Source organism: Fundulus heteroclitus, chromosome 20 (assembly GCF_011125445.2).
Source record: "Fundulus heteroclitus isolate FHET01 chromosome 20, MU-UCD_Fhet_4.1, whole genome shotgun sequence".
Lineage (NCBI taxonomy): Eukaryota > Metazoa > Chordata > Actinopteri > Cyprinodontiformes > Fundulidae > Fundulus > Fundulus heteroclitus.
Genome location: NC_046380.1, coordinates 33,279,348 through 33,307,057, shown reverse-complemented (window position 1 = coordinate 33,307,057; position 27,710 = coordinate 33,279,348). Strand labels below are relative to the sequence as shown.

Below are 27,710 nucleotides of genomic sequence, written 5' to 3'. Positions count from 1 at the left end.
GAAGCAGCTGATGACAGACCACTATAAACACGGTTCCTACTTATGTTATGTTGTATGCATCGCTAAATTTGAAACCTGGATTTGGAAGTGATATTAAACCAAGGTCAACCATGTTTCAGTTCTAGCTTTGAACACCAGTAGGGTTTGCTAACTGTTCTGCTCAGAGACCAGCAATCTAGATACTATTAGCAATACAAGCTAGCAATGGAGAGTGGAGAATGGCAAGCATCTTGGATTTTGATGACTGTTGTTGGTAAGACCTCTGCAACTTCCTGATAATTTTTTTTTTCCAAATTCGAAATTCTGAGTCTGAGTCTGAGTGGAACATGGAACTGCATCCGTCCGTGTCTCAATGATTCACAGCCATCTGACACAACAATATTTTGTAAACCCCAGAGACAAATTTGGTTATTTTCATAAAAAAAAGAGATATATCAGTTGTTTGGCTATTATAATTTTCAACCTGTACTGCCACATCCTCGTAAATAGGCAGCAGCTCTTTGACCGAATAACTTCTAACAGAAATGACACAATTCTGGCTCAATATTTCCAAAGCAGATGGGGATCAAAGCTAATTTGTATAAGAAACAAAAAAATATATATTAAAGATTAATCAGATACCCAACAATAAAATCATGACTGGTACACATGAAAAGACCTGGACGTCTTTAGAGATGGTTGATCAAGCAGCTCATTTTGGGAAGGTGTTGTAGTAGTTGAGTGAGTTTGTGAAGAACTCCTCACCCTTTTTCATGCCAGTCTAGACTTAATAATCAAGGTTAAAAATGTTTCGGTTTTAAACTAAAACTGGTATATATATATATTTATCTTAAAGGCGAAAGGACCAAGAGGTCTAAATACTATTTAGACATTGTTCAGACATATTTACAACAACTAAAAAAGAATAATTATAATGGAACCAAGCAAGCACAGTGGTGCCGGGATAGCAGATGGGCTTCCAAAGTAAATTCTGCTTAGAGCCCCTGTTAATCTTGGGTCGGCCCTGTCAGTCAGGAGTAATTATCCAAGCAAATCCCACATGCCTATTATAAGGTCAGTTGGTCAGTTCATGATGTGAATACTCAGCAGAAAAAGAAAAGAAAAAAAAAAAAAGCCCGAAGTATTGCAAAGCGCACGTATGTGGCCACCCTTATCTGGGGTGGTAGGCTATATAAAGTAAGCGGCTCCTCTACTGCACCAGAGTAGTACCTTTGCTGATTTGATCCCGCCCCTACGCTGGGGAGAGAGTTAACGGACACAACGGAGCCCATCGCCAGCGGACTGCTCGAGCTGAAGCCCACCCCTCTCTCCCTTTGCAGTATGCATGTTCACCAGGGAGTCCGCGAAGCGCTCACGTCCCAGCTCTGCACTCCTTCACCGGCCAGACACCACCAGCCCAGCCAGAGCGGACGATAGACGTGGATGCGGCGGCAGAAAGGCGGAGAGCCCGGAGCGAGCGCAGGAATACGCGGAGTCACCAACGGGACTACAAGGCTGGCCGTCTCTCTCCTCTGAACGTGGACAACATGCATGTGCTCCTCTGGGGCTTGGGGTTCCTACTATTCCCTGATCTCTTGAATGCAGTCGCATCCACAGCGAGATTACTCCGGAGATCAAGCACAGGTATAGGTATTTTCTTATTCCCCCCCCCACCCGTGGGATCATTTTGTCCCACTGAGGGAAGAGAATGAATGAGTTTTTCAATCCCGCCTGTAGCGCGTCAAGTTCAAGTCTGATCGACCGGTTGTTTTATTCCTTTGCAGTGCTGTGAAATAATAATAAAAAAATAAAATAAAGAACACGTTAAAGTGTAAAGCATGATCTCGCACATCTGGGCTGTTGAGTTGAAGTGAACCCCCTCCTGTCTTGTTTCCACCCCCGCAGTACCAGAGGAGCTGGCCGTTTACGAGATTGTGACACCGGTGCGAGTGAATGAAGCCGGTGACAAGCTTCCAGCCGGTGCACACTTCAAAAGGAAGAGACGGAGTTTGGACGAGGGCACCGGCAACACTGCGGATCACTGGGCCGCAGCAAACATCCACTATAGGATATCTGCTTTCGGGAAGAACTATCACCTCAACCTCACGCTGGATTCGGGATTTATTGCACCCGTTTACACTGTGACGATACTCGGGGCGCCCCAAGGAGATAACGGCACCGCTTTTGCAACAGATGCGGAAAGGGAGGAGGAAGAGAAGGAGGAGGAGGAGGAGGACACGGAGTTAAGGCACTGCTTCTATAGAGGACATGTGAATGCCCATGCACAACACGCCGCAGTCATCAGTCTGTGCTCCGGACTGGTGAGTTTTTACGCACGGCCACAAGTCAGTGCGCACAGGATGGATTTACAGCTGGCTGTTCTTATTTTGATAGTGCATAGTTCCTTTAAGTGGTCTATGAAAAAAAAAAAGCGATCCAAGAAGCAGTTTAACACAATTGGACCTATGTTTTCAAAGCGCTTTCAGCTTTCCACGGAGTATTGTGCCAGGTCTGAGTGATTGTACATTCCCACTTCCACGCTTCTTCTCCCGGCAGTCGGTGACGTCTTCACGCACGTTCAATCTGCCAGAGCACGATTGGGGCTTACGTCATCACGAACTGGTCCAAAAAAAAAAAAAAAAAGAAAAAAAAAAAAAAAAAAAAAGAATCCCAGGGTTGCTGAAGCATGAGTTTTGTTAGGGATCAGAAGTGCACTCAGAGTTTAATTCATAGAAACCGCCCCCTATGAATGTTGGCCCAAAATCTTTGTGAGAAAGGGTGTATGAATAGAAAGAGACTGTTAAAAAAAAAAAAAAAAATATATATATATATATATATATATATATATATATATATATATATATATATATATATATATATATATATATATATATATACCCAGTGACAGAATATCTGCAGGTTACACAGTACTTTAAAAAAATGTGTGGTGTATTTTTAAATTTCAGCCCCTCTGAGTCAAATGTTAGTAGAACCACCTTTCGCTGCAGACACTAGCAGGTTTTATGTCAAGATTGTTTCGTGTTTAACTACATCCAACCTCACTGTGCTTGTGGAAGGCGGCCATGCCCAGCACATGATGGTGCCACCACCATGTTTCACAATGGGCATCTTATGTTCAGGGTGATGTGCGATGTTAGTTTCAGCTTCAGACGCAGTGCTTTACACGTATAGGCAAAAAAGTTCAAGTTTAAACTGGACTTCAGATGGTTTCTCCCTCCTCAACGATGGCTTTCTTCTAATCACTCTTAAGGCCAGATGTTTGGATCACATGACTAAAGATTGTTCTGTCAAGAGATTCTCCCACCTGTTGCTCCTCCAGACGCTAGCATCATCATCTTGGCGGCTTCTCCCCCTTGCCCACTCTGTCAGGTTGACTGCATTGTTTTGTAGACTTCCAGTTGGGCCAAACTCTTTCCATCTGTAGATGATGGGTGGAACGGCTCTCTGTGATGCCCAGAGCTGGTATATTGTTATAGAACACAGGTCTGCTCCAGACTTCCCTGCAGCGTTATCCCTAACCTGTCTGTTGATTTCCTTTGTGTTCATGATGCTGTTTGTTCACTGATGTTCCCCAGCAAAACCTCTGAGGCCTTCAGAGAGCATCTGGGTTTATACTTAGGTTCCAGTTACACACATGCAGACCCTGTGTACTAATTAGATGACTTCTCAAGGGGATTAGTTGGATTTTATTCAGGGGGCTAAATACAAATGCACACCATACATCGCTAATTTACAGTCATGCATTACTTTGTCTTAGTCTGATACATTTTGTATATGTTACAATTTTTTTTGTCCAATAATGCCCACATAGGAAAATGCCATGTTTCCTGATAATCTGATTAATGAGTGATCTTTATGACTTGTGCCATACATAATCGGTCCTTTTTTCGCAATTACTTGCTATGATGGCTGTCCGTAACAAATGAGCAACAAGTCAAATGTACCGGCGGCTTGGCTTGCACCTTATCTAGATCTATTGCGGAGATCTAGGTTGCCCGGTCACGCTAAAGGTGTCCTGTGATCTACATGCAACAGTAACAGGGCTTTCAGGGCATTTGCCAGCATTCAGAGTGCTTTTCCGATAGACATCACGGAATTGCTTTGATTCCTTTTCGCCTTGTTTGATGATAATTCGTACATGCTCGCAAACGCTCTCCTTTCATGTAGTTCTGAAAAGGCATTTCCATATTCGATCCCTAAATTTGTAAATAAGCATCTTATTGGACGTTTGAAGAAAATAGGTGCATTTTCCTGAATGAGGAAAACCATAATGTCTGTTTGTTCAGTTCCGTCTTCATTCAAAAGAGAAACGTATAATGTACGGTTGGCTTTTGTGCACCACAGATGTGGCTATGCATATTTGAGTTTTGGTGCTGTTTTAGCAAGGCACGGCCATAACTGACACTGTGCAGCTTACTCCTGTGCTTTGAGAAGCAGACAGTGTGTTCTTGACTGGTGTCCTGCAGCTCGGATCCATGGCATGTTGAAAATGTATAGTGTGTCACTTAAATGACAACAAGACAGCTATGTTCAGCTTCAATACTTTTGCTTTACGCAGCAAAAGTTAGTCATGGAGCACCGCAGGGCATTGTTCTCGGGCCAGTTTTATTCATATGTATGCATATATAGTAAGAATATTTAGGGCAGCGCTCCCCCTTTTATTTTCTATCTAACAACACACAAGGTTGTGGGTTCTGGATATAACAAAACTACTCTATCCGTAATAATCAAAACATGACTCAGTTATCCACGGCGGAGGTTCTATTCTTTCAGCATGACTCCCGTGTTAAAGGTGGCCCTTGATGGGCGTAAAATGTTGAAATGCAGCTTGTTGAGCATTTCATATTAGGCAGGATAGTAGAAATTGTTAGACTGATGATGCTCTGCTATACTTGTTCAAAGTCCCATCAAAAAAGGCAACAGGCATGTCTTGAACCAATTGTTTCTCACATGCAAAAGTCTTATTTTGCATGTGAGAAACAAGCTGCTTAGTCAGTCTCTGATGCCTTAACCTGTCATCCGGGATAGTGTAACAAACCTTTGTGTTATCTTTAATGCCAACTTCATTTCAATCCAATATTAAATAATGTTTTAGAGGATATTTGTTTTCATCTGTGCAATAGTGCCGAAATTAGAAATACAGACTAGTCACTGCATTTAGATGTATTTGAACCTCTATATGCATAGACCTGTTCGGAATAGTCCACACATTTAAAAGTCCAGATCTGAAATGCATTTTGAGCAACCTGGATTCTATAGAACTTCATATGAATTGGGCCTGTTTTTGGCGCAGTGTTAACAAATAAGATTATACTCAAATTGAACTGAACTCAAGGGCTGTAGCAGAATGATGAAACAAATCCCTCTACTTTATTTGATGTATTCTATTTATAGTTTCTTTTTGAAGAATGAACACTACCTGCTGTGGTTTTTTTTTTTCTTCTCCTCTGCAGTTTGGCACTTTCAGGTCTCCGGAGGGGGAATATTTTGTGGAGCCCCTGCACAGCTACCAAGGGGAACACTATGAAGAGGAACACACAAAACCTCATATTGTATACAGGAAACTTTCATCCGGGAATCACACATCCGAAGAGACCTCAGCTTGTGACACTTCAGGTGTGCCGCTCTCCAGGATGAGTATGCATGCATCACCCTTTTTGACAGGCGAGCCTCTACAACGGTGCACAGATGCATAACCGGAGCTCAAACTCCAACAGCTCCGAGCTTAACAATGAAATAATATTGAATTTGATCCGCGAAGTGCCGAAATCACACATCAGCTGACCTAAATATCAGCTCCATTCGTCCCTCCCCCCCACATAGTGGCGAAACACAGCAGAGCTGGCTGCCTCTGGGCTGGGACCTCCCAGTGGCTGTGTTTAAAAAGTGTGCACACGGCTGTTTTTTATGTGCATGGAAGTGTTTTCACGGGATGTGTGTGGTTTGCGAGCAGAGGATTTTTTTTCTCATGTGGATGCAACCTTTTTAAACTGGTTCCCACAGACATAATCAGGTGCAATCATTGAGCCACACATGCAGCCATCCCTATCAGCTGCAGCAGAGAGCTGATTATGCAACAGTAGCTGCGCTTATCAAGTTATTACAATAATTGTTCTGTGCCTATTAATCTGAACCAGGCTTATCTTAAAAGGGACGAAATTATGATTACGTTGCATGAATAAAAGATGACTTTCTTATCGGTATTGGCTCTGCATGAATGAAACCCGAGTGTGACGACAGGTTTAAAGTGAAAGCATGATGAGAAAGTCTCTTTGGCTGTCATACGGCGTGCATGGTGCGGTTCCTGCAGCTGCTGCACAGCAGTGAGAAAGCTTTCCAACCCTCGCACAGAGGAGGGGAAAAAAAAAAGAAAAAAAGAATCACTTGGAAGTTCACCCTTGTATCTTCCCATCTCAGTTTACTGGCTGAACTTCCTGTTGACTCTTGTACTTCCTCTGTTTCTTTGATAAGCAGCTCGGGCAGACCCACTGTGATGGCCACATTGTATAAACTGTATAATGGCAAAGTAATGCCAACTTAAGACGGTCAAATAATCAAAACCGAGAAAATAAATGTGCAGAAGTCTTCCCTTTTGTCCGCCGTAGATTGTTGTGCAGCTGTTTGGTGTCACTGCGTATGTAAATGTTTATGTGCGTGTGTGTTTCCCTTTTGATTCCTTTGCGCAGCATGAGCGAGGATGTATGAAAACATAGCCGGAGGGAACGCAGATCTGACCAAAAGCCACATGAAGCTAGAAGTGATTTAGGGGCTCGCGCAAAGTTTACGTTGTACCTTGCTAAAGTATTCCTGCTCGTTGAACTCCTGCGCATTTGGTCACGTCACAGCCACAAACATCAGTCTGTTTTATTTTATGCAATAGACAATCTCACACCACAGCCTTTTCCACCAAAAAGTTATTTTAAAAGAAATTCTCATTACCTTCCAAGTTCAAATTATTAATCACAAATGAGAGCTTTTACCGTAGCACATTTTTGTCAAAATTTACTTTTATCCTCCATTCTCCTGTTAGGATAAAACAATGTAATCCACAGCTATATTGTTGTATTTCTAAGTATGCATTTTTATTATCAATAGTGTTACAAACAGTATAAAAAGTGAAACGTTTTAAATGAGCCAATGTTCTGTACTCCAGCTGGCTCTGGCATCTTTTTCAGTGCAGCTTTAGTTTTCCTACATTAAATGATCCACTCCATAAAAAAAAAAAAAAGTTTTGCATGCAGTGGTTTTGTTGTCCTCTCTAGCTTTCTGAGATTTGGGTTCTTTAATGAGGAGCCGCCTTCCGTGTGCGTCGGTCTTCCACGGCTTGGCTTCAGATTTTACCTAGTCTGAACTCGCTGCCCCCTTTTCTCCCCCCTCCCTCTTTCCAAAGTGAGGGAAAAGAAGAAAAGCGGGACTTCATTCTCCGAGTTAGCCAGTCAACACAATCTTTGCGCAGGAACAAACACAACAGATCCAGAGCACAGACACGTGAAACGATGGCCTCCTCTGTCCAGTCCACGCTTTGCATGCATTGTCAACTTTAAAGCCTTAACCACAAACCTAACCACATCCTCTTCACAAACAACCATTTATATCTTGTCTTTTTTTATGGCTTGAATCAATCAATCGGTATGACTTTGCATCTGTGTTTATTTACCCGTACCCCTTTGAATTTTCCAACTTTAGGACACAAACACAGGCATAAGAGGCAGAGGGCGAGGAGAAGGCCAGCCCCCGTTCCAAGTGCTGCCCCTCTGGTCGGCGCTGGTATACTCGACGACCTGGGGTCACTGAGCGCCAGCCTGGCCAGCAGCGCTTGGCTCAGATCAGAGAACGGCGTTGCCGGCAGCAGACCGTCAAATGATAGCAGCGGTGACTCAGGACCTCACAGGAGATCAAAGCGCTTCCTCTCCTACCCGCGCTTTGTTGAAGTCATGCTGGTCGCCGACAGCAAAATGGTGGAGCATCACGGCAGCAACCTGCAGCACTACATACTCACATTGATGTCTATAGTAAGTGTGATTGTGGAGGACTGGCTGGGGGGGGGGGGGGGGGGTCTGTCGGGGAACTACTGGGCCTTGCTAAAGTCATTGTCTTACATCTCGTCACATCAAAGCCACAAACTTCAATGCACTTTGTTAGGAATTTTACTTGAGACTGCGACAAAATCATAGTGAAGCAGAAGGAGAATGACACACGGTTTTCGAAAATGTTCACTAATAAAAGTTTGAGAAGCGCATTTGCAGTGAACCCCCATGAGTCAACACTTTGTTGGACCACTTTTCTCTGCAAATACAGCTGCAGATTTAGAAAAAATATATACTTGGTTGCTTTGCAGATCTGGAGACTAACATTTTTGCCCATTTTTTTGTTTTGTAGAACAGCTTAACTTCATTCAGAGCAGACATGAAATCCCTATTATTGTCACAGATTCTCAATTCACTTGTGTTAGGGTGACCTTTGACTAGGCCACACTAATGCATGCTTTGTTTTTATACATCAAAACGTTACCCTGGCTGTATAGTTAGGATTATTGTCCTGGTGGAAGGTGAACTCTGTCCCTGCTGAAGAAAAGCATCCACACCATCCACCCACTGCATTATGCTATCACTATGGGGGATTTTCCTGCTGCTCTATTTTGTGTTGGCATACATTCCTAAGAAGTCTGTGGTTGCAATGTGACAACATAAGGAAACTTTCAAGGAGTATGCATAGTCTTGCAAGGCACTGTGTGTGCATGCATTTAATTCAGCATCTCAGTCTGCAGGGCTTTGGGAGAGGGTAGTGGTAGGGAGAAGGGCAGCCCAGGGCAGGAGGAGCAAACAACTCTTTCAAGAGGCCAGGGGTAAGAGAGGACATCTTGAGGTGGATTCTCTCTCAGAGCTTTGATGAATGTTAAAAAATAATTTCAGGTATGTCCCAAAGAGGACTTACTTTCAGCCACTTCAAACAGCAGCTTCCGCAGGCCGGCTACAGGGGCCAGTGGTCTTCAAGGGGAGGCTGAGATGACCTATATTTTGCTCGTTTTTTTTCCCCTCAGGGGCAGAAAGCTTACTGCAGTGTTACCAGTAAATGTGTTTCATACGCCGATTCCAGTTTATGTTTTTTTCCCCCCCTTCCTTCAGGTCTCCTCCATCTACAAGGACCCAAGCATTGGCAACCTGATTAATATCGTGATTGTTAAGTTAGTGATAATCAACAACGAGTTGGTGAGTCTTGCTTTGTTCTCCATTTCTACTCGTTTCTTTCTGGAGCTTCAACCCCCCCCATGTTTTTCAGGACGGGCCAGCTATTTCATTTAACGCACAGACCACTTTAAAGAACTTCTGCATCTGGCAGCAGAGCCAGAACATCCTAGACGATAACCACCCCTCCCATCACGACACCGCCATCCTTATCACCAGGTGCAAGCCAATTATTTGCTTTCTCGCTGGCCTAAACACGCTTTTAAGTTTCTGAAAATATCCAAATACCCAGTGAACTCTGGGTTGAGTATGTAGAAAGAGAGGCTGATCAAAGACTGGGGAAGTGTTCTTCTTCTTATGCGGCGGCGCTGACCATGACCTTTCATCTTCGTCTTTCACCGCAGGCAAGACATCTGCAGGGCGAGGGATAAGTGTGACACGCTAGGTAAGCGGACAGTTTCGACCAGCGGCGTAGGCATTGCGTGCATCATGTGTGGGGGAACTGAAGCGACTCTCGTGTTATGCAGGGCTCGCAGAGTTGGGGACGGTGTGTGATCCATACAGGAGCTGCAGCATCAGTGAGGACAATGGGCTCAGCACTGCCTTCACCATCGCCCATGAACTGGGCCACGTGTAAGTATGGCAGGCCTCCCCACATCTTTTTTTACTAAACAAGTGAAGCCTTTGGCTCAAGTTGAGCAACGTTAGAGCTTTAAAAGTCCTGCGAAACGATTTAGACCTCTTGAACTTTTCCATATCTTGCCGTTAGAGCCAAAACTTCAATATAGCCTAAACTATATATAGTCTAGACCGGTCAGGGATCATATGGTGCAGCATCAAACCTTCCAGGTCACAGCTGTCCACCTTAGCTTAGGCTTTATGAAAGACTGGCAAGAAGAAAACTATCACTGAAGGAAAGCCAGAAGGGTACAGTTTTTAGTTTGCCACAAGCTATGTTCGGGGAGACAGCAAACATATGGAGGACGAGACCAAAAGGGAACGTCTGGGACTACGTTTAAAATAACATGTGAAGAAAAAGTATGGCCTGATATCAAATTGTAACTCATGGTAGAACATGGTGGAGGTAGCGGCACACTGTGGGGATGTTTTTCTTTTCTACGGACAGGGAAGCTGGTCAGAGTTGATGGTACGATGAATGGAGCTCATTTTGGGACTCCCCTCCCAGCATGACCACAACCCTAAACTTTGGGCATAGATCTGCAATTAGAACGGCCCAGTCAAAGCCCAGGCCTGAATCCAATTGACAATTTCTCTGGCATGACTTTACGGCCATCCGGTCTGACTCAGCTTTTATCAGGGAACTGTTTGGTTAGATTTTCCCCTTCCATGTTTGTTGAGCCGCCAACCTGTCCAGGGTGTAACCTGTCTCTCTCCCAGTGGTTGCTGGAGGTAGATGGATGGATGGACGGATGTTTGGTAAGGCCATTGTGTGAATTCTGTCCTTATTTTTAAGATGAAAAAGACAAACTTTTTTCTCACCATCAAAATAAAACAACTGTTTGTTTTGTCTTTCAGCAAATTCTGCACTGTCCTAACATTTAGTCACCCTCAGAGGTTTTAAGCCTTGTATAGTCTTACTGTTGAAGGCTCTCTAAGAAATTCTCATTCTTACCTCTAAACAAAGGGCTGGATTATTGGATTCCATCTTTATCCGCACAAACCAGTGAAAACATGGTTGCCTGGTGGCAAAGCTCACTTGTTATTTTGCCCAGTATAAGGTGGGCAGCTTAGCGGCGAGTGGTGCAACGTCGTACCGGTTTGTACCAATACCGGGGATCACGTTCGTATACCCTGCAGTGGCTTGAATGTGTGCACTCCGATTTCAGATCTAAAATGTTTCCCTAGTTTTCACATAATTTGATATCAGGCTGGTTTTTCTCCAATGTCCCCACAGGCAGAAAATACCAATGCTCGTCTATTTTCAGTGACCACCACAAATTACTTTCTCTAAGCCACCACCATAATGATAGTGGGAACAGAGCTGTAGATATGAAACACGGTGACGAGGAAACAATAGTATATTACAATGTTTACGTTGGCTGGTGTGAGAAAAAGAACTATCAAAAGTTTGCAGTCCTGTGCAGGAACATCCGTTACATTTCTTGCTGAGAATCAAGCTGATGCTGTGCTGGAAACTGGCAAAACTACAAGACAGAAGGATGGGAAAACAACTTTAACCCTCGTCACTTTTCTTTTGAATTTTGCGCACGCGTTTCCTATAATTGTTTTTTTTTTTCTTTCTGCTTTCTAGGTTTAACATGCCTCATGATGACAGCAACAAGTGTAAGGAGGACGGAGTGAAGTCGCAGCAGCATGTCATGGCTCCCACGCTCAATTACAACACAAACCCTTGGATGTGGTCCAAGTGTAGCAGGAAGTACATCACAGAGTTCCTCGAGTATGTCATGTTGCTTTTTTCATCACAATAACGCATATCCATCTAGTAGGATGTACTCTAAATAGGTTTATATAACGTATTTAGGGAAAAAAAAATAATAAAAAAAAAAAAAATATATATATATATATATATATATATATATATATATATATATATATATATATATATATATATATATAATGTGTATATGTTGTGTTTAAGTTTAATAATGCTTCCATGAACTGTTCAAGAGATTTTGATTTTGCGAATGTTTAATTTTTTTTTCACTGCTTGTTTTGTTATAACCAAAATCTTGAATTTATTTTATTGGGGTTTTAATTGTTCTAAACACATAGTAATGCATACTTGGGGGGATAGAAAGAAAACAGTACATAGTTTTAAAGTTTTTATATATTTTCCCAATAAAATCTTAAAAGTGCAGCTTGCAAAAGTATCTATACCCCTTTACTGTGATATTTTGAAATGTAACCCAGTGCGACCAACTGCCTTCAAACGACACCTAGTTAGTAAATAGATGTGCGGAATCTAATATTGCTTTGTTTGTTAATTTGTTAAACAAATAAAGAGAGTATTGATCAGAGAAAGAGCCAAGAGCCCCACGATAACTTTGGAGGAGTTATCCTTTTAATAGGAGACTCTGGCAATAGGGTGACTATTTGCCATGCACTCCACTAATCTGGAAAGAGTGGTAAGAGGAAAGAAATTGTTGAAAGGAAACAACAACGGCAAAAAATTATGAACAATAAGGTGGTCTGGTCAGATGAGAGGAAAACAAAACTTTTTACCCTACATACAAAATACTGTTTGGAAGAAAACAAACATTTCACATGAAGTTGAACAAACCATCCCCAGACCGATGGGAAACATGGCAGTGGCAGTATCATGCTCTGGAGATGCTTTTCTTTAGCAGGTTTGGGGAATCTGGTTTGAGTGAAATATGGAAAAGTTCTGTTAAATGAACATCCTGAGAAACTTCAAGAAGTGAAAGACCTGGGCTGAAGCTTACCTTTTAGCACCTAAATGACCCTAAACGTATAACCAAAGCTTCAGTGCAATGGTTTAGATCAACACAGACTCACTAGGTAGAACGATCCAGTCAAAGGCTACGTCCAATTATTATCGTTTTGTGGCAAGAGATGAAAAATAATTTTCACAGATTTTCTCCATTTAATCGGCCTGATCCTGAACTATTTTGCGGAGAAGACATTAAGTCTGTAAATTGTGCAAATCTGGTAGAGAAATACATCAGAAAGCTCAGAGCTTGTATCACAGCAAAGAAGAACTACCGAGGGGTTGTTGAATGCAAATGTAAGCCGTGCTTTAGATTTGTATTGGTATTCCACTTCACAGTCATGCTCCCCTTTGCGTTGGTTCATCACGTAAAATCCCAATAAATTACAACAGAGTTTCTGGTTGGGTCGAGACAAAATGTACCAAAGTTTCAAGGATACCCTCTGAGGCCCTCTCTGCATTGTTTAGAGACGTGCTTCTTTAAATCCAAGCTGCCAAATTTAGCAGTGATATAAGGAAGATCAACTTTTATAGCCTCTTAGAGCGCTTGCAGCCTGTAGTCTCCTATCCCCCCCCCCCCCCCCCAAAGGCTCCTCCGTCTGCTGAGAAATGACAGACACTCCGACTGTAGAAAAGACCAAATGGGAGCGTGTTCCAATCCAAAATCCTTTCCAAAAAGCCAAGCTATGCTGAAGTCTCCCTGCATGTCTTAGTGAGATTACCTCTTAATATTTATCAGCGGTTGAGCATAAGCAGACGTCTGTGTGGATGTATATGTGCAGATAAGTGACCACTCCCGCTGTACTGAGTGTGTTTTCTGTCTGTTTGTGTCTCTTGTTCTTTCCTCTTTTTTTTCTTTAAGTCATTTTATTTTTATTTCCTAATAGCACAGGATATGGTGAGTGCTTGCTCGACGAGCCCGTTTCTAGGCCTTACAGTCTCTCGCAGCAGCTGCCCGGGCGGATATACAGTGTCAATAGACAGTGCGAACTGATATTTGGGCCGGGAACACAGGTGTGCCCTTATATGGTGAGTGGAGTCAGCGTGAGGGTTCGAACTGTCAGCTAATGGGTGTGAATCTAAGGGGAAGCCTCCAGTTACCATAGAGCTGGCAGGGTTGTCGACTTATTTAAAGTCACTTTTATTATATGAAAACATGTTAGTGGTTCTCTCTTAAAATACAAAGAAAAGCAAACTGAACATCTTGTAAGAAAATATGAACTCTGTCTATAATGCCTCCAGGGAAAGCCAGTGCTTGCTTTTTTAGGTGCTGTGCATTATTTGTTGGATTGTAAAACGCCAGCATTAACAAATAATCCGCGTTCCTGTGTGTAATTAACAGACTCAGTGTCGGAGGCTGTGGTGCACGAGTCCAGAGGGCGCCCAGCGGGGCTGCAGGACGCAGCACATGCCCTGGGCTGACGGCACCGACTGCGCACCTGGAAAGGTAAGCGTGACACAACACCGAACGACAATGATTTTGTTTAAAAAAAAAGATGTGCATGTGGCATGAATGTGGGTTCCAGTAAAGGAAAACGACTGTAATGTTCCTAGAAAAGTGGATTGAAGCTGGACACTAGTTACTTTTTAAAGGACTTCTCAACCAGCTTGACTGTGCTCCAGTTTCAAGGCAAGGCAAGGCAAGGCAAATTTATTTATATAGCACAATTCAGTACAGAGACAATGCAAAGTGCTTTACATGATTAAAATATAGGAAAATAAAACAGAATAAAAGCAAGTAGGGATAGTATAGAAACAAAAAAGAACATTTGAAAACAGTAAAACATTTTAACTTGAACATTCAAAGGCAATTCTAAACAAATGTGTTTTTAATCTCGATTTAAAGGAACTCAAGGCAGGAAAACTGGGGGATTTGATGTTTGTGACGAGATACTAGTAAGCAGGTCACACAGATAGCCATGCAATGAGCTACAGTTGTTGGGGGTGTAAAATAACAATTTATTGTAGCATCTTCGGCTACAAGGTTGGAGATTCCTTGCCAACCCTGAGCTCACAATCCAAAATGGCTGATAAAGTATAAAATATGGTGATAGCAGAGCTAATAAAATGTGTTTTTACACTTCCGATGGTTTGTAACTCACTAAACCAGAAACACAAACCGCACATAACAACATCTTGAAGTGAGCATGTTGCTAAACTTGAAGATGTAAGGTAGGGAATAATGGGTTTTTTTTAAGTCTTCACATTGTTAATAACGATGAAGCGATCTGAATTTTGTGGCCGATCTCCTTCTTGCTAAATCCTTCCACGATTTCATTCTGTTTGATGTATGCTGTTGTCCTTTGTCTTCATTAATATCGCAGCACTGCAAGCACGGCCTGTGCATTCCTAAAGAGTATGATTCCATGCCTGTGGACGGAGCGTGGGGGGTTTGGAGTCCTTTCGGTACATGTTCTCGAACATGCAGCGGCGGCATAAAGATTGCGATGCGCGAATGCAACCGACCAGTGTGAGTAGTCTCTTGTCTTTGTAGTCATGCATGCCAGGCAGACTTTGTTTTTTATCTGCTGAAGCCAGTGTTCCATAGATCAAACCTCCTTAAGGGGATTCTTTCCATAGCAAGAGTTCATTGAATCAAGCTTTCTGATTGCAGACCTTACGGGGATGTCGTTCTGCTAAATACACACATCAGTCAGTCTCAGTGAGTGTAGCCTTTCATCCAGGATGAATGGACAAAGAAAAGAATGAAAGCTAATGAGAATGAGTTGGGAATGGAAAACAAACAAAAAAAAAGATACTGTTTTGGTGTAAAGAAGGACAACAAAATTAAGGTATTTTGAGGGGAGTGGTGGCCTTGAGCACAGAGCTTCGGTCCCAGAGGTTCTGAGTTCAACTCCCACAAGCTGCCATGCTGGGTCCCTGAGCAAGACCCTTAACCCCCAATTGCTCACCAGGCGCCGCACAGTGGCAGCCCACTGCTCCCCAAGGGGATGGGTTAAGATGCAGAAGTGAATTTCTCCATTGTGAGATCAATAAAGTTCAATGATTATTATTATTATTATTATTATTATTATATACGTTTGAGCAGCGCCTGAAACTGTCGCTGTCCTCGCACTCTCAGGCCCCGGAGCGGAGGGATGTACTGCGTCGGTCGGCGGATGAAGTTTCGTTCTTGCAACTCCGAGCCGTGCTCTAAGAAAAAGAAGGACTTCAGGGAGGAACAGTGCGCTGTTTTCGATGGAAAGCACTTCAACATCAACGGTCTACCTCCTAATGTCCGCTGGGTTCCCAAATACAGCGGAAGTGAGTGTTTAATTTTCCTGTTTTCGCTTTCTTTACCTTTATCTGATGCCCAGTTTTGCTCGCGAACAACACTGCTCAGTGTACGCCTTGCACCCAAAAGCCTTTGTTTTGTCTCCTCTGACAGTTCTGATGAAGGACAGATGTAAGCTGTTCTGCAGGGTGGCGGGCAGCACTGCCTACTATCAGCTCAGGGACAGGGTCATCGATGGCACGCCATGCGGACCCGATACCAACGACATCTGTGTCCAGGGCCTGTGCAGGGTGAGTTTATTAGTACCGAGTGCTTAAAGACGCGGCAGCTGCGTCTCCTAGCGGGGTCCATCCGTGCCGGACTGCCCTTAATGATTTCCACATCCCTCCACTGCCAACGTCTCAAAAGCGGTGCCTAACCAGACCGTTTCCTCAAATCTGGCAGATAGATTTTTAGTTTAGAAGCGGGATTGTAAACATGCCCTGCACATCAAGAGAAGCACGTGGGTTTCCCTGTGTACATCCTGAACCACACACAGCGTTTGGGTTTGACTGTGGCTCAGGAAGTCCCTCTGCCTCTGACAAGTGCGTTCTGATCCAAATATTTCCTACCTGTCACAATATCAGAAGTGTGTTTTGCCTAACGCACACGTTTTTTTTTTCTTATTTGGATAAAAAAAAAGCAAAAACATTTGCAATATTTGAAATAAGGCTTAAACACAGAACATCGCGAAAGAAATCACACTCCTTGATGTTTTTTTTTTTTTCCAGATTATGTTACAGTCTAATGAAAAACATCAGCATACATGTGTTGGAATGGCCCAGTCAAAGTCCAGACCTAAATATTATTTATCTCATGGGCGCTTTTAAGTTAAAAAAATACGCAACGCTCTGTGTGGTCCGTCACATAAAAGACGTTGGTGTTTGTGACCGTTGCGTGACAAAACATTAGAAGCTTCAAACAAAAGCACCCACTTGCCTGGCCAGCGAGTCTTTCACAAGCAACTCCTCTAAGAGTCGTCAAGTTACATTTGTTGTTTCAAGGTCTGAATATTTTTTAGATACAAAATAGCTGGCTACTTTGTATTATAATCTCAAAATTAATCCAATGCTTGTTTTGCGTCTTCCCCGATGGAGCAGCAAGCAGGCTGTGATCATGTTCTGAACTCTAAAGCCAGGAGAGATAAGTGCGGTGTCTGCGGAGGTGATAACTCTTCCTGCAAGCCTGTGGCATCAGTCTTCAACACTGTGCGCTACGGTGAGCTACAACCTTGTTTTTTTTGTTTTGTTACCCCATCAATCTCCATTTTGGATCTTCTTGCACTTGTTTCTTTAGCCGTAACACGCTTTAGAAAACCAGAGTGTGATTTGTCTATATTTTTGTGTACATGAGCACAAAAGCAGGTATTCTGACAACCTGATCCTCTTTACAGGCTATAATGAAGTTGTGCGAATACCCAGCGGTTCTACAAATATAGATGTGCGTCAGCATAGCTACTCAGGGAAGCCGGAGGACGACAACTACCTCGGTGAGATATTATATGCTGGGGGATGTAGTTAATCACTTATTCTTAAACTGTTTTTAATAAATGTCCGCCTGCCTGTTACAGTACCTCGTTCGGTTTTATTGTACAGTCATGTTCTGTGAATTTAAGCAGAAGGAATTCAGCATGTTGTGCATAGTAATCTTTCGATAAGCCAGAATTAGGCGTCTTGGTCGCAATCCAGCAAGGTCAGCTGGGTCATAAATTTGTTTACCTTGATGCCATGTGCAATTTTAGACCCACTGTTGTGCACATATCCCTTGTATTTCTAACTGTACCCCTGTATATCTCTCTTAACAATTTTTCTGAAGGAACATAGCATTAAAGTGTGTATCAATCTTCAGTCAGGAAAGGAATTGGCATATAGCTACATTAACTAGTTGTGATCAACGAGACTGGACAAGTTGTCTTGTCTCGTTGCCTAGTCCTTGCGCACAGTTAGGCGAGGTAAAAATAATCTCCAGAGCAACCAGCAACCAATCGATGCCATTTGCAGTACATACCAACATCTTGCTTAAGCGGAATCCAAGGGAAAAGCCTTTATCATCCCGCCACCACAAACAAATGTGTGGAACTTGCTAAACTCTTCTGCAACTAACTGTATGCTTGGGCATGATGAACATGAGCGTGCAGCTTTGCAGCTGCTAATATCCCAGGAGGCTCTGGTTAAAAGAAAGGATCGATGAATGCAAAAGTACCTGATGCCCGCTGTTAATTTGGGTGGAGGATCTGCGATGCTGGGGGCTTGTTTCTCTTCCACAGCCTCTGCAAACCTCGTTAGGCCGCATGGCACCGCAAACTATTTGAGACACCAAGAAGATTTAAATACAACTCTGGAATCCTCTGCCAGAAAACGGACAAACCAAAAACATTTATTCAAGTCAACAAACACTGTTTCAATCACATTCACTAGCCTTCTTCATTTCAGTCCCTGCACCTTAAGCTTGTTGGTGGGGCGAGATGAAGAGAAGAGCACATGTGAGACAGCCGTTATTGTTGTGTTTTGGCGCTGCAATTCAAGTTTATTTTGAGGCTCCCTACTGTTCCCTAACCTGACTCTCGCCAGCTGTATGTCGCTCCACCTAGCTTCAATCACATACATCTGGGACATCTCCCATAGAGAGTGATTTCTCCAACCAATTTTATTGTCTGGCCAATCAGGACGCTGGAGTTTCATGGATGTGACGTAGTGGAGAAGTGACCGTGAGATTCCAACAACAATGGCGGCTTGCATCGAGGAAGCAAGCGTTAACATTGATGCTGCTATTTCTTCCTTGTTGTCCAATCTACCTAATATTGTTTCATTAAAAGAACATCAGAGAACGGCTCTGAAGGCTTTTGTTGGTGGAAACGATGTTTTCGCCATTCTCCCGACCGGATTTGGCAAGTTTTGTTTTCCGGGGCGCGCCCCTCTTCCTGTCAGCTCACTGTCAATAAAACACGTGCCACTAGAGCCGCAAACACATTAAAAAAAAGTTTTGTTTTTTCCTGCGTCGCTCTCACAGCGTCACGGGTTGGCTTCGGTGTGAGTGGTTGAAATAGCACGTCGATAAAGATGACCGACAAGTGGCTTATCCAATCATATGCAAGGATTTTTGATAAGGCCCAGCCTTCAATAAAGGCAATTCCTATGGAGAGGTCCCAGATGGATGTAAGTGAAGCTAGGCGGAGCGACATACGTCTGGCGAGAGTCAGGTTAACAGTTCTCCACCGTGCGTCCCAATAAATGTGTGTTAGATCCCCAGCTCCTGGTTTTTCATCACGTCAACCTCAGAAAACATTAACATTAATTTAACATTAATCACCTGTTTCTCACTACACGGAGAGCTTTGGGAGTTTCTTTATATGTAGCAATAGGTTAAAGATTTCTCTGAACGAGTTCCACTCTCAACAGTCATAATAATGTAATGTGTGAAATGATGAGGAAAGAAAAGGCAGGAAATTAGCTCTATAATCGCATTAGAGTGAATGAGGGCAGACGGTCGGTTGTTGAGCAGAACAGATCTCGCCTAGATGGGACGTCTTCTGGAAAAGAGGATTATTTTAGTCCAGTAAAGAATCACTTGTGCCTGATGCCTTTGTCTATCTCTAAATCTCAACACATGTTGTGTTTCAAATGCATGCTCTTGCGTTGCAGTACCATGTCACAGTTTTATGTAAGCAGTGCTTGCTAGGTGCTGTGTAGCTTTAAAAATCCCAGCGCACCCACGCTCAAGTGTTTTGGAACGGTTGAATGGGCGCAGCTTGATCTGAGTTCACTTAGAAAAGTCAAACGGTCCTTGTCTTCCTGCAGCGATATCAAACAGCCGTGGAGAATTCCTGCTCAACGGAGAGTTTGTAGTGAGTATGTTCAAAAGGGAAATCAAAGTGGGGGATGCCGTCATCGAGTACAGCGGCTCTGACCATGTGATCGAGAGGATCAACTGCACCGACCGCATCGAAGAGGAGATTGTCATCCAGGCAAGTTGTCGCAACTTTTTCCCTTCATAATGTCTTCCAAAAGTTTTCACACCACCAAAACCTTTCACATTTATTCAAGTTACAACCAAAAACTTGAATATTTTTAATAGGATTTTGTCTGCCAGACCAGCACAAAGCACTGCAAAATTCTGAAGGTGAAGGAAAGTGATGCAGTTTAATTTTTTTTTTTAAATCTGGAAAGTATAGTGTGCATTTCTGTTTAGCCCCGCCCCTCCCCCCCACTCTGATACTTCGAAATCCACTAAAAATCCAGTCCAGTTGGCAACTATCAGTACTACACTTCACAAATCAGGCCTTTGTGAAGAACTGCAAGAAGAAAGTCGTTGTTGCAAGAAAGCCATGAGCGAAGACAGGAAGCATAATTGAAGGTGCTCGGGTTAGATGGTACCTGCACATCACCCTGAACACACCATCCACATAATAAAACACGGAAGACGCAGCATCGTGGTGTGGGGAGGCTTTTCTTCAGTTGGGCAACGCTGAAAGAAAACCTGATAAGGGACCCTACAGCCAGAGCTACGATGGAACAGCTCAGATTAAAGCATATGTATGTTTCAGAATTGTCCTGACCTCAATAAAATTGAAATTCTGCATCATAAATGAAAATTGCTATTTCCTGGTGCTATCACCCAAACCTGAATGGGATTCAACTATTCTGCAAAGAAGGTTGGGCAATAAAACAATTGTCTAAATGTGCAAAGCTGGTAGAGACATGCCCAAAGGACCTGTAGGTAAAGCTTCTAAAGTCTGTGGTTGTAACTTGAAAAGATGTTCAAAGGTTCAACTTTTGCAAGGCACAGCAGCATATTGCATTAAACAAGTGCATTAACTGTAACCGCATTTTCTTCCAAAGCTTCTGCTTTTACTTTGGATGGTTGGACTAGTTCCCAAAACCTTAATGTCACTGTGTTGTACTTCACTTGACTGTGTTCTCTCCAGGTGCTCTCTGTTGGAAACCTTTACAAGCCAGAAGTCAGGTACTCCTTCAATATCCCCATAGAGGATAAGCCTCAGCAGTTCTTCTGGGACGCTTATGGGCCCTGGCAGGAGTGCAGTCGCCTGTGCCAAGGTGAGGGGGAGGCACATGTGGTTCGCAGGCCTTAGTGTTACAAAAGATTGAAGATAAATGTGATGTTTACAGCAAAGACAACAAAGATAGCAAACCTGGGAACCTCATAGCCACCAGTATACAAGAGGAGGATGGTCTGGTTTAGTTTCCTCTAAGAAAATATCATTTTTATAGCAAGTAAGCTGTGATGGATTACCTTCTTTGACATGACCATGGGGTTTCCAGGGGTGGTTAGGTCTGTGGGGGTGGATGGCGGGTAAACTCGAAAACTTGTTCCGTGCTACAACACACTTTGTTCTGCGTAAGAATCTCCTTCTCTGTTTTTTGACACAAATCTGTTGGAAAGAGCCGCGGCCAATCCTGAGGGCCAACCTAGAGCTTCACAGTTCACAGCGGGTTACACTGCCAACATGTAATGTCCTCAGCAGGAGCACACTAAGCTCGCATTGCACTGAAATGCAAAACTTTGAGGTCCTCACCTGCTGTTTGTGACCATATTAGCTAGGGCTGGCCTTTATGTACATGGAATCAAGTTATTACAAAGTAAAACGAAGAAAACATCTAACTTTAATGGATACAAACAAGAACAGCAGTCTTAATGCAGCTGAACAATAAATGAGTGAGACTTCTTATGTAAAGTAAATATAGTGAGATTATTCCACTGGATCTCTGTTTTTTTGGTGCGTTTGATGTTCATTTGTCTAAGAATTTTCCTCTCTTACTAGAGTGGATATTGAAAAAAAGCTAGCAAACAACCCTCAATAGAGAGTTTCTGTCTGGACTTTGACTGGGCCATTGCAACCCACTAATGTGCTTTGATTCTAAACCATTTCATCGCAGCTCTGGCCGCTGCATGTTCAGGGTTGCTGTCCCGATGGAAGGTGAACTTCAGCCCCAGTCTCAAGTCTTTTGTATCCTCTGAACGGGTTTTCTTCCAAAGATCCCCACTGTATTTAGCTCCATCCACCTTGTCCCTACTGAAGAAAAAAAAAACACTGTATGATGTCTTCCTGCTCCCTGTCTTTATGTGTCTGTGTCTTTATACTTCTTTAACAACGCCGGTAGAACCACACAGACAGATTTGGATACTTCTAAATAAAAACGCTCATTCACTCTGCTCATCACTACCGCTGAAATCACTGCCCATTGCTCTGCGTCATCATACCAAAACACCAAAGGCCCAGTGGTTGGGTACCCCTGCTTACATGGCTTGTGGCCAGCTGGAAACAGGATTTCTTAAAGCTTTCATTCAATGATGGCTTTTAAAGGGGAATCAACACTTTTGCAATGCACTGTAGAGGTCAGAGCAAACGGCCAAATGCTGTACAATATTTGTAAAATCTGCGTGTCAGGAAGCTGGTTTGTCCTGTCTGAGAGCTGACAACTGTAGGGTACACCTTGGTCAGACCACTTGTTCCTCACTGGGTTAATTTACAGGGAGTCACCAGAAATAAATCCAAAATTCACTTGGTGGATTGCCCTGCAAGCACCAACAGATAACCTGGACTCGACACGGAAAGCTCCGGCCAAACTCTACCGCAGTGAGGAGTTTGCTATAGTCAAAGCACCACGATTCCTAACCAAAAGCAAAACTTATTTTTGATTAATGTGATTTCATTTTATTCAGTTCTGCGTTTGTGTATCTCAACAGGAGAGCGCAAGCGTAAGATCCTCTGCAACCGAGAGTCTGACAGGGTGGTGGTGTCGGACCAGCGGTGCCACAGTGCAGCTCGGCCTGCCGTCATCACTGAGCCCTGCAACACAGAGTGCGAACTCAGGTCTGTTGTAACAACTTTTACCGCCTTTAAAGGGCCCCGTCTGCCGCACTTTGTAGGACACTTTGAAGGACCCGTCCTTTCTCTCTTGGATCAGATGGCACGTGGCCCGTAAAAGCGAGTGCACAGCCCAGTGCGGCGTCGGATATCGCACTCTGGAAATATACTGCGCCAAAATCAGTCACTCCGAGTCCAAGGTACTGAAAGTTGATGAGCGGTACTGCAGTGGGCAACACAAACCTGACGACAGGGAAAGTTGCCATGGAGACTGTAACCCTGGTGGCTGGGATTACTCGCCCTGGTCAGAGGTACGATCCTAGCAGAAGGGGAAGGATTTTACTGGATTTCTCTCTTAGTTGACGACGGGTAACTGTTTCATTCGCAGTGCTCGAAGAGCTGCGGGGGCGGCACCCGCCGTCGAGGGGCCGTGTGTCGGAAGGCGTCTGAGGGTGGCGACGACGAGAGCAAATGCAGTCAAAGGGATAAACTAACCGTCCAACCCTGCAACGATTTCCTCTGTCCACAGTGGGAGACCGGTGACTGGTCTGAGGTCAGTTGAGGGGTTATTGCATGCTTTTTGCATTCTACAAATGTCATGGCATTTAGTCAGATAGTTGTTAAATAAAAGCCTTACAAACCTTTATGCATTTCTTAATTTTAAATTGAGCTGGACCAAAATCCTTGTGCTAATTTAATACGTCTCAGTGACTTCTCCTCAGGGTTTATCCTCTTCCACCACTACTATAAGTGAGTGTTGGGACGGTGGTGATTGCAGGGTAAAAGCCTGTTTAACTGCTGCTCAGTTTATACATAGCGAAGCTTACAAAACTGTGGGCCGCATTCCAGGAATTTTGTTTTACATCCCCTACATGCTGCTGCCAAAACACTCACTATTCTATATACATATTCCGAACCGCACTTCCTCTGTGTTTGGCTCCCATGCCGCCACGACTTTCTTTGATAAATGTCTGAGAAGAAAATCGGTTCTGATGATTGTGAACGCCGCAGTCTTTTGCCAGCCACAGTAAGTGTGTTGCGTTTCCACGCCATCCTCAACCTCTGTCCTTCCAGTGCCTCGTAACGTGCGGGAAAGGCTACAGGCACCGTCAGTTGTGGTGCCAGTTCGGCGAGGACCGCCTGGACGACCGTTTCTGCGGCGCGTCCAAACCTGAGTCGGTGCAGACGTGCCAGCAACAAGAGTGCGCCTCTTGGCAAGTTGGACCGTGGGGACAGGTGAGTTGTTCTTGCATTTTTATTATGTTTAGTATGATGCTACCATGTGTTTTTTTCCCCTCTCCAGGATCTAATCAAACATTTTTATTTTCAGCTTTAAAGCTTCTATTCAGCACTTTGAATCGTCTTTCTACTGAAAAGTGCTATATAAATAAACTTGTATTGCCTGAAGGGAGATGGTTGAAATCGGGAGACTCCTCCATAGTGCTCCTCATCAAGCGGAGCATTATGGCGAAAGCTGTTTGCTCCACTTGTGAAAGCAAAATCTGTCGAGCTCTATTTGGCATTAAGACATCAATTCTTATTGACACATTGCTAGACAGGACACTGGAAAAAAAAAATCGGGAGACTCCTAACACACTGTACACCTGGCAACTACGGTCATGGGAAAAATAATATAAACCCTTGCTGCTTCTTTGCAATTAGAGAGGAAAAGTAGCAGCAGGTATTGATTATTTAGGAACTTGATTGACGGATCAACGGCGTGCGTGGCCATGTCTAAAAGCCGCCGTTTTGGCAGGTTTCAGCTGTGGTGCATGCTGGTGTTTTTCAACACAATTAAAAGAAGGGAGGACTCCAGCAATGACCAGAAACAAATGTTCCTGCCAATCAACTTGGACAGAGTTGTAACTGGACATGGATATATTTTGGGAGTAAAATTTTTTTAAAACCATGTATTACTATCACAATTGCCCACTATTCTGAGTTGGTTTGTCACATAACACCCAATAACTTACTCAAGTGGTCGGATAAGGAGTATAAAAATGTTTGAAAGAGACTGTGATTTCGTTCTGTCTTTTGGCACCTACAGCAGAGGTGAAAGAAAGATTTTACTTCCCACATACGAATGGAGCTTGACACCTTAATGAGGCTGAAAGCAGGATTTGCAGATTGAAATCAGTGATTTAACTCTATAGCTCCTAAACCTCTAAATCAAAACAGTGTTTGGCTTTCCCAGCAGCCCACTGGTCAAACACAACCCGCGGTTGTGCCAAATGTAAGACCGTAAAGTATCGGAAATGGCATGTAAAAATTCCCCATATGATGTTCACTGAAACGGGAGATGTTCAAAGCTAATTCTTATATACAGACAATGTAGGCAGGCCAGATCCTGATGATGCATGCGCTGCAGTGTCTGTGGCCATTCTCAGTTTGTGTATGTGCTCAACAGAACCTAACACCAAAAAATGTGAACTATTTCTGTGCCTCCCATCAGAGGATGTGCGCATGTTAACGCGTATTTGAAGCAGTTTAATGAAGCGTGGCCAAATGGTAGCTAAAGCCGCCGCCACACAAGGTTGACCCTGTTTCACTGAAGGCAATGAGCCAGAAGCGAGCGCGGGATTGTACCCTTTGACTTGGCAACTGTGGAAAAACAGCCAGAGCGATGTATATACGCTTCTTCTGCTGCTCTTTTGTAGAAAGCCTCCTTTTGTTAGTGATTTTCAGAGGACAGTTCCTTGCCTCCCTGGCTAAACCAACTGTTTTTGTGATTGCCTCTCTGTCTCCTTCTCACAGTTGCTGAAATTTCACCCGCACTCCTGTTTCTTTTTTTTCTTTTTTTTTTTTCTTTCTTTCTCTTTGAACCCAGTGCACTACCTCCTGTGGGCCAGGCTACCAGATGCGAGCGGTGAAGTGTGTGGTGGGCTCCTACGGTGCTGTCATGGACGACACTGAATGTAATGCTGCCACGCGACCCACTGATACGCAGGTGAGAGAACGGCATCCAACCCGGCATCCCTTCATCTGGCCATGAGATTTATGGTTATCTACAACCGAAGGAGAAGACAAAAGAAAGTATGCATGTCCATGCAGAATGACACAGATAAATGTGCCAGATGAGTTCTGATTCAGGGCCTCGCAAAAATATATTCACATGTTGTCATCTTACCTGTATGAAATCTGAAAGTGTGGTGTGCATTTGCAGTTTGGTAGGTGAACTTCTGTCCAAGGAGAGAACCAGTGTTATGTGTTATCACATATAGACCAATATTAAACTTTTTGGATGTATGCCAGAAAGTTTAATATTGGTCTCATCTGGCCAACTTCTTCCTTTGTTTGCTATGTCCCCTACATGGCTGGCGGCAATCTGCAAACAGGATTTCTTATGGCCTTTTCCGCAGTAAAGGTTTTCTTCTTGACAGGCATTAATGAAAGCCCGACTTGAGGAGTGACTGACAAATAGAGCTGTGGATCTCTGCAGCTCCTCCGGTGTTACCATGGGTCCATTAACTGTTGCACTAAGTGATGTCCAGCTTTCTCTGGCCAGGCCCATTTTGGTGAATGATGATGTCCTGATAGGTTTACAGATGTACTGTATACAGTGCCGGACGATGGATTAAACGGTGGAATATTGTTTTATTATCAGACTCTGTTCCCTGATCTGTCTGGTGTGTTTCTTGGTCGTTCTTTAACAAACCTCAGAGACCTTCACACAACGCTGCATTTATACTGAGATTACGTTAAACGCAGCTAGTTTCTAATTACTCCTAAATAAATCCCAGTGTGACAGAAATCACACTTGGTTTTATGTACCATTATAATGCACATCACACTCTTAAGCTTTTTAATGTTAAAAAACAACAACAATATATTTTAATTTCACTTCACAATTTAGCCCTACTTTGAGTTACTCTATCACATAAAGAAAATGTTCAAAAGGTTTTGGTTGTTGCTTGATAGTATGTGGAAGAACTCAAATATGATTACTTATGTGACACACAGTCCTGGGTGATTAAATAAAATGTTCGAATTAACTTTTACTTCAACTGGCACAGACCAGTAGTTGTTAACAACCAAACCAAAACTAAACATAAATCCAATCAAGCAATTTATCAATTCCTTCAAGAGAAAACAATACTCAAAAATGTCATGCCTACAGGTAGATCCTCAACCACGTATTGCATTTTTGGTATCTAGCTGGCTTACTTAGACATTTTGTTTGCCATCTTTCTTCTACCAGACAGCCACACTGCTGTGGTAGAGTGACAAGGGTCTAGACCAGTGGTCCTCCATTCCAGTCCTTGAGGTCCGGTGTCCAGCAGCTTTTAGATGCGTGCCCTGCTCCAACACACCTGAATCGAATAGCTGAATTCCTCAGTCTGCAGTCAAGTCCTGCTAACTACCTGATTATTTGACTTTTATTCAACAAATAAAAGTTGCAAAACACCAGCCCTCAAGGACCAAAATTTAAGGACCACTGGTTTAGGCTATGTAGGTGATGAAGGGGGTGCATACATCTTTGGCCAGTTCACCAGGGGCAACTTGCAGCCAGATGTTTGAGAGGAGGAGAGTTGCACTGGGGGACAATTCTGTTTCAGGGGATGGGTTTCCAGAGTCTACCTTGCAGTCTGTCTTCATTCATCCTCCTAAAAACAAAAAAACAAAAAGGCGGAATTGGATGATTGGAAATCAAGTGGAAAGCAAAAAGAGTACGGATGAGGGATGCTGTGGTGACGCCGAGCACGGCTAGGGGAGGGGTGGCCTGGTGGTTAGAGCAGAGCACTTTGTGTTCTGAGAAGGCTGTAAGTACTGGTTTGAACCTAGCAGACTGCCCTGAGGTCCCTGAGCAAGACCCCAGATTGCTCCCCGGGCGCTGTAAGATGCCCCATTGCTCCCTAAGGATGATGGGTTAAATGCAGAAGACACATTTTGTTGGAATGTACCTTTGCAATTTGCAAAATAAAGACTTAGGTATTTATTTCTTAAGTTAGGGATATCTAAAAAGCTGTCAGAATTTCTAAATTGAGCATGTCCTAT

The 27,710-nt window shown here is 43.4% G+C and overlaps 1 protein-coding gene across 1 annotated transcript in view; it reads left to right on the top strand.

Moving 5' to 3' along the window:
• Positions 1-1,144: 1,144 nt before the first annotated feature.
• adamts9 (ADAM metallopeptidase with thrombospondin type 1 motif, 9) overlaps positions 1,145-27,710 on the top strand; it is a 66,522-nt gene continuing 39,956 nt past the window's right edge. The window contains exons 1-23 of the mRNA XM_036151942.1: positions 1,145-1,623; positions 1,885-2,300; positions 5,454-5,616; positions 7,687-8,012; positions 9,126-9,209; positions 9,280-9,404; positions 9,590-9,630; positions 9,713-9,818; positions 11,458-11,604; positions 13,503-13,644; positions 13,958-14,062; positions 14,940-15,085; positions 15,698-15,879; positions 16,004-16,140; positions 16,990-17,107; positions 17,283-17,378; positions 19,687-19,853; positions 20,814-20,943; positions 22,595-22,721; positions 22,816-23,026; positions 23,104-23,268; positions 23,790-23,951; positions 25,543-25,662. Coding sequence (XP_036007835.1) covers positions 1,527-1,623; positions 1,885-2,300; positions 5,454-5,616; positions 7,687-8,012; positions 9,126-9,209; positions 9,280-9,404; positions 9,590-9,630; positions 9,713-9,818; positions 11,458-11,604; positions 13,503-13,644; positions 13,958-14,062; positions 14,940-15,085; positions 15,698-15,879; positions 16,004-16,140; positions 16,990-17,107; positions 17,283-17,378; positions 19,687-19,853; positions 20,814-20,943; positions 22,595-22,721; positions 22,816-23,026; positions 23,104-23,268; positions 23,790-23,951; positions 25,543-25,662 — 3,513 coding nt within the window. The 5' untranslated portion in view covers positions 1,145-1,526. The remainder of the gene's footprint in view (positions 1,624-1,884; positions 2,301-5,453; positions 5,617-7,686; positions 8,013-9,125; positions 9,210-9,279; positions 9,405-9,589; positions 9,631-9,712; positions 9,819-11,457; positions 11,605-13,502; positions 13,645-13,957; positions 14,063-14,939; positions 15,086-15,697; positions 15,880-16,003; positions 16,141-16,989; positions 17,108-17,282; positions 17,379-19,686; positions 19,854-20,813; positions 20,944-22,594; positions 22,722-22,815; positions 23,027-23,103; positions 23,269-23,789; positions 23,952-25,542; positions 25,663-27,710) is intronic.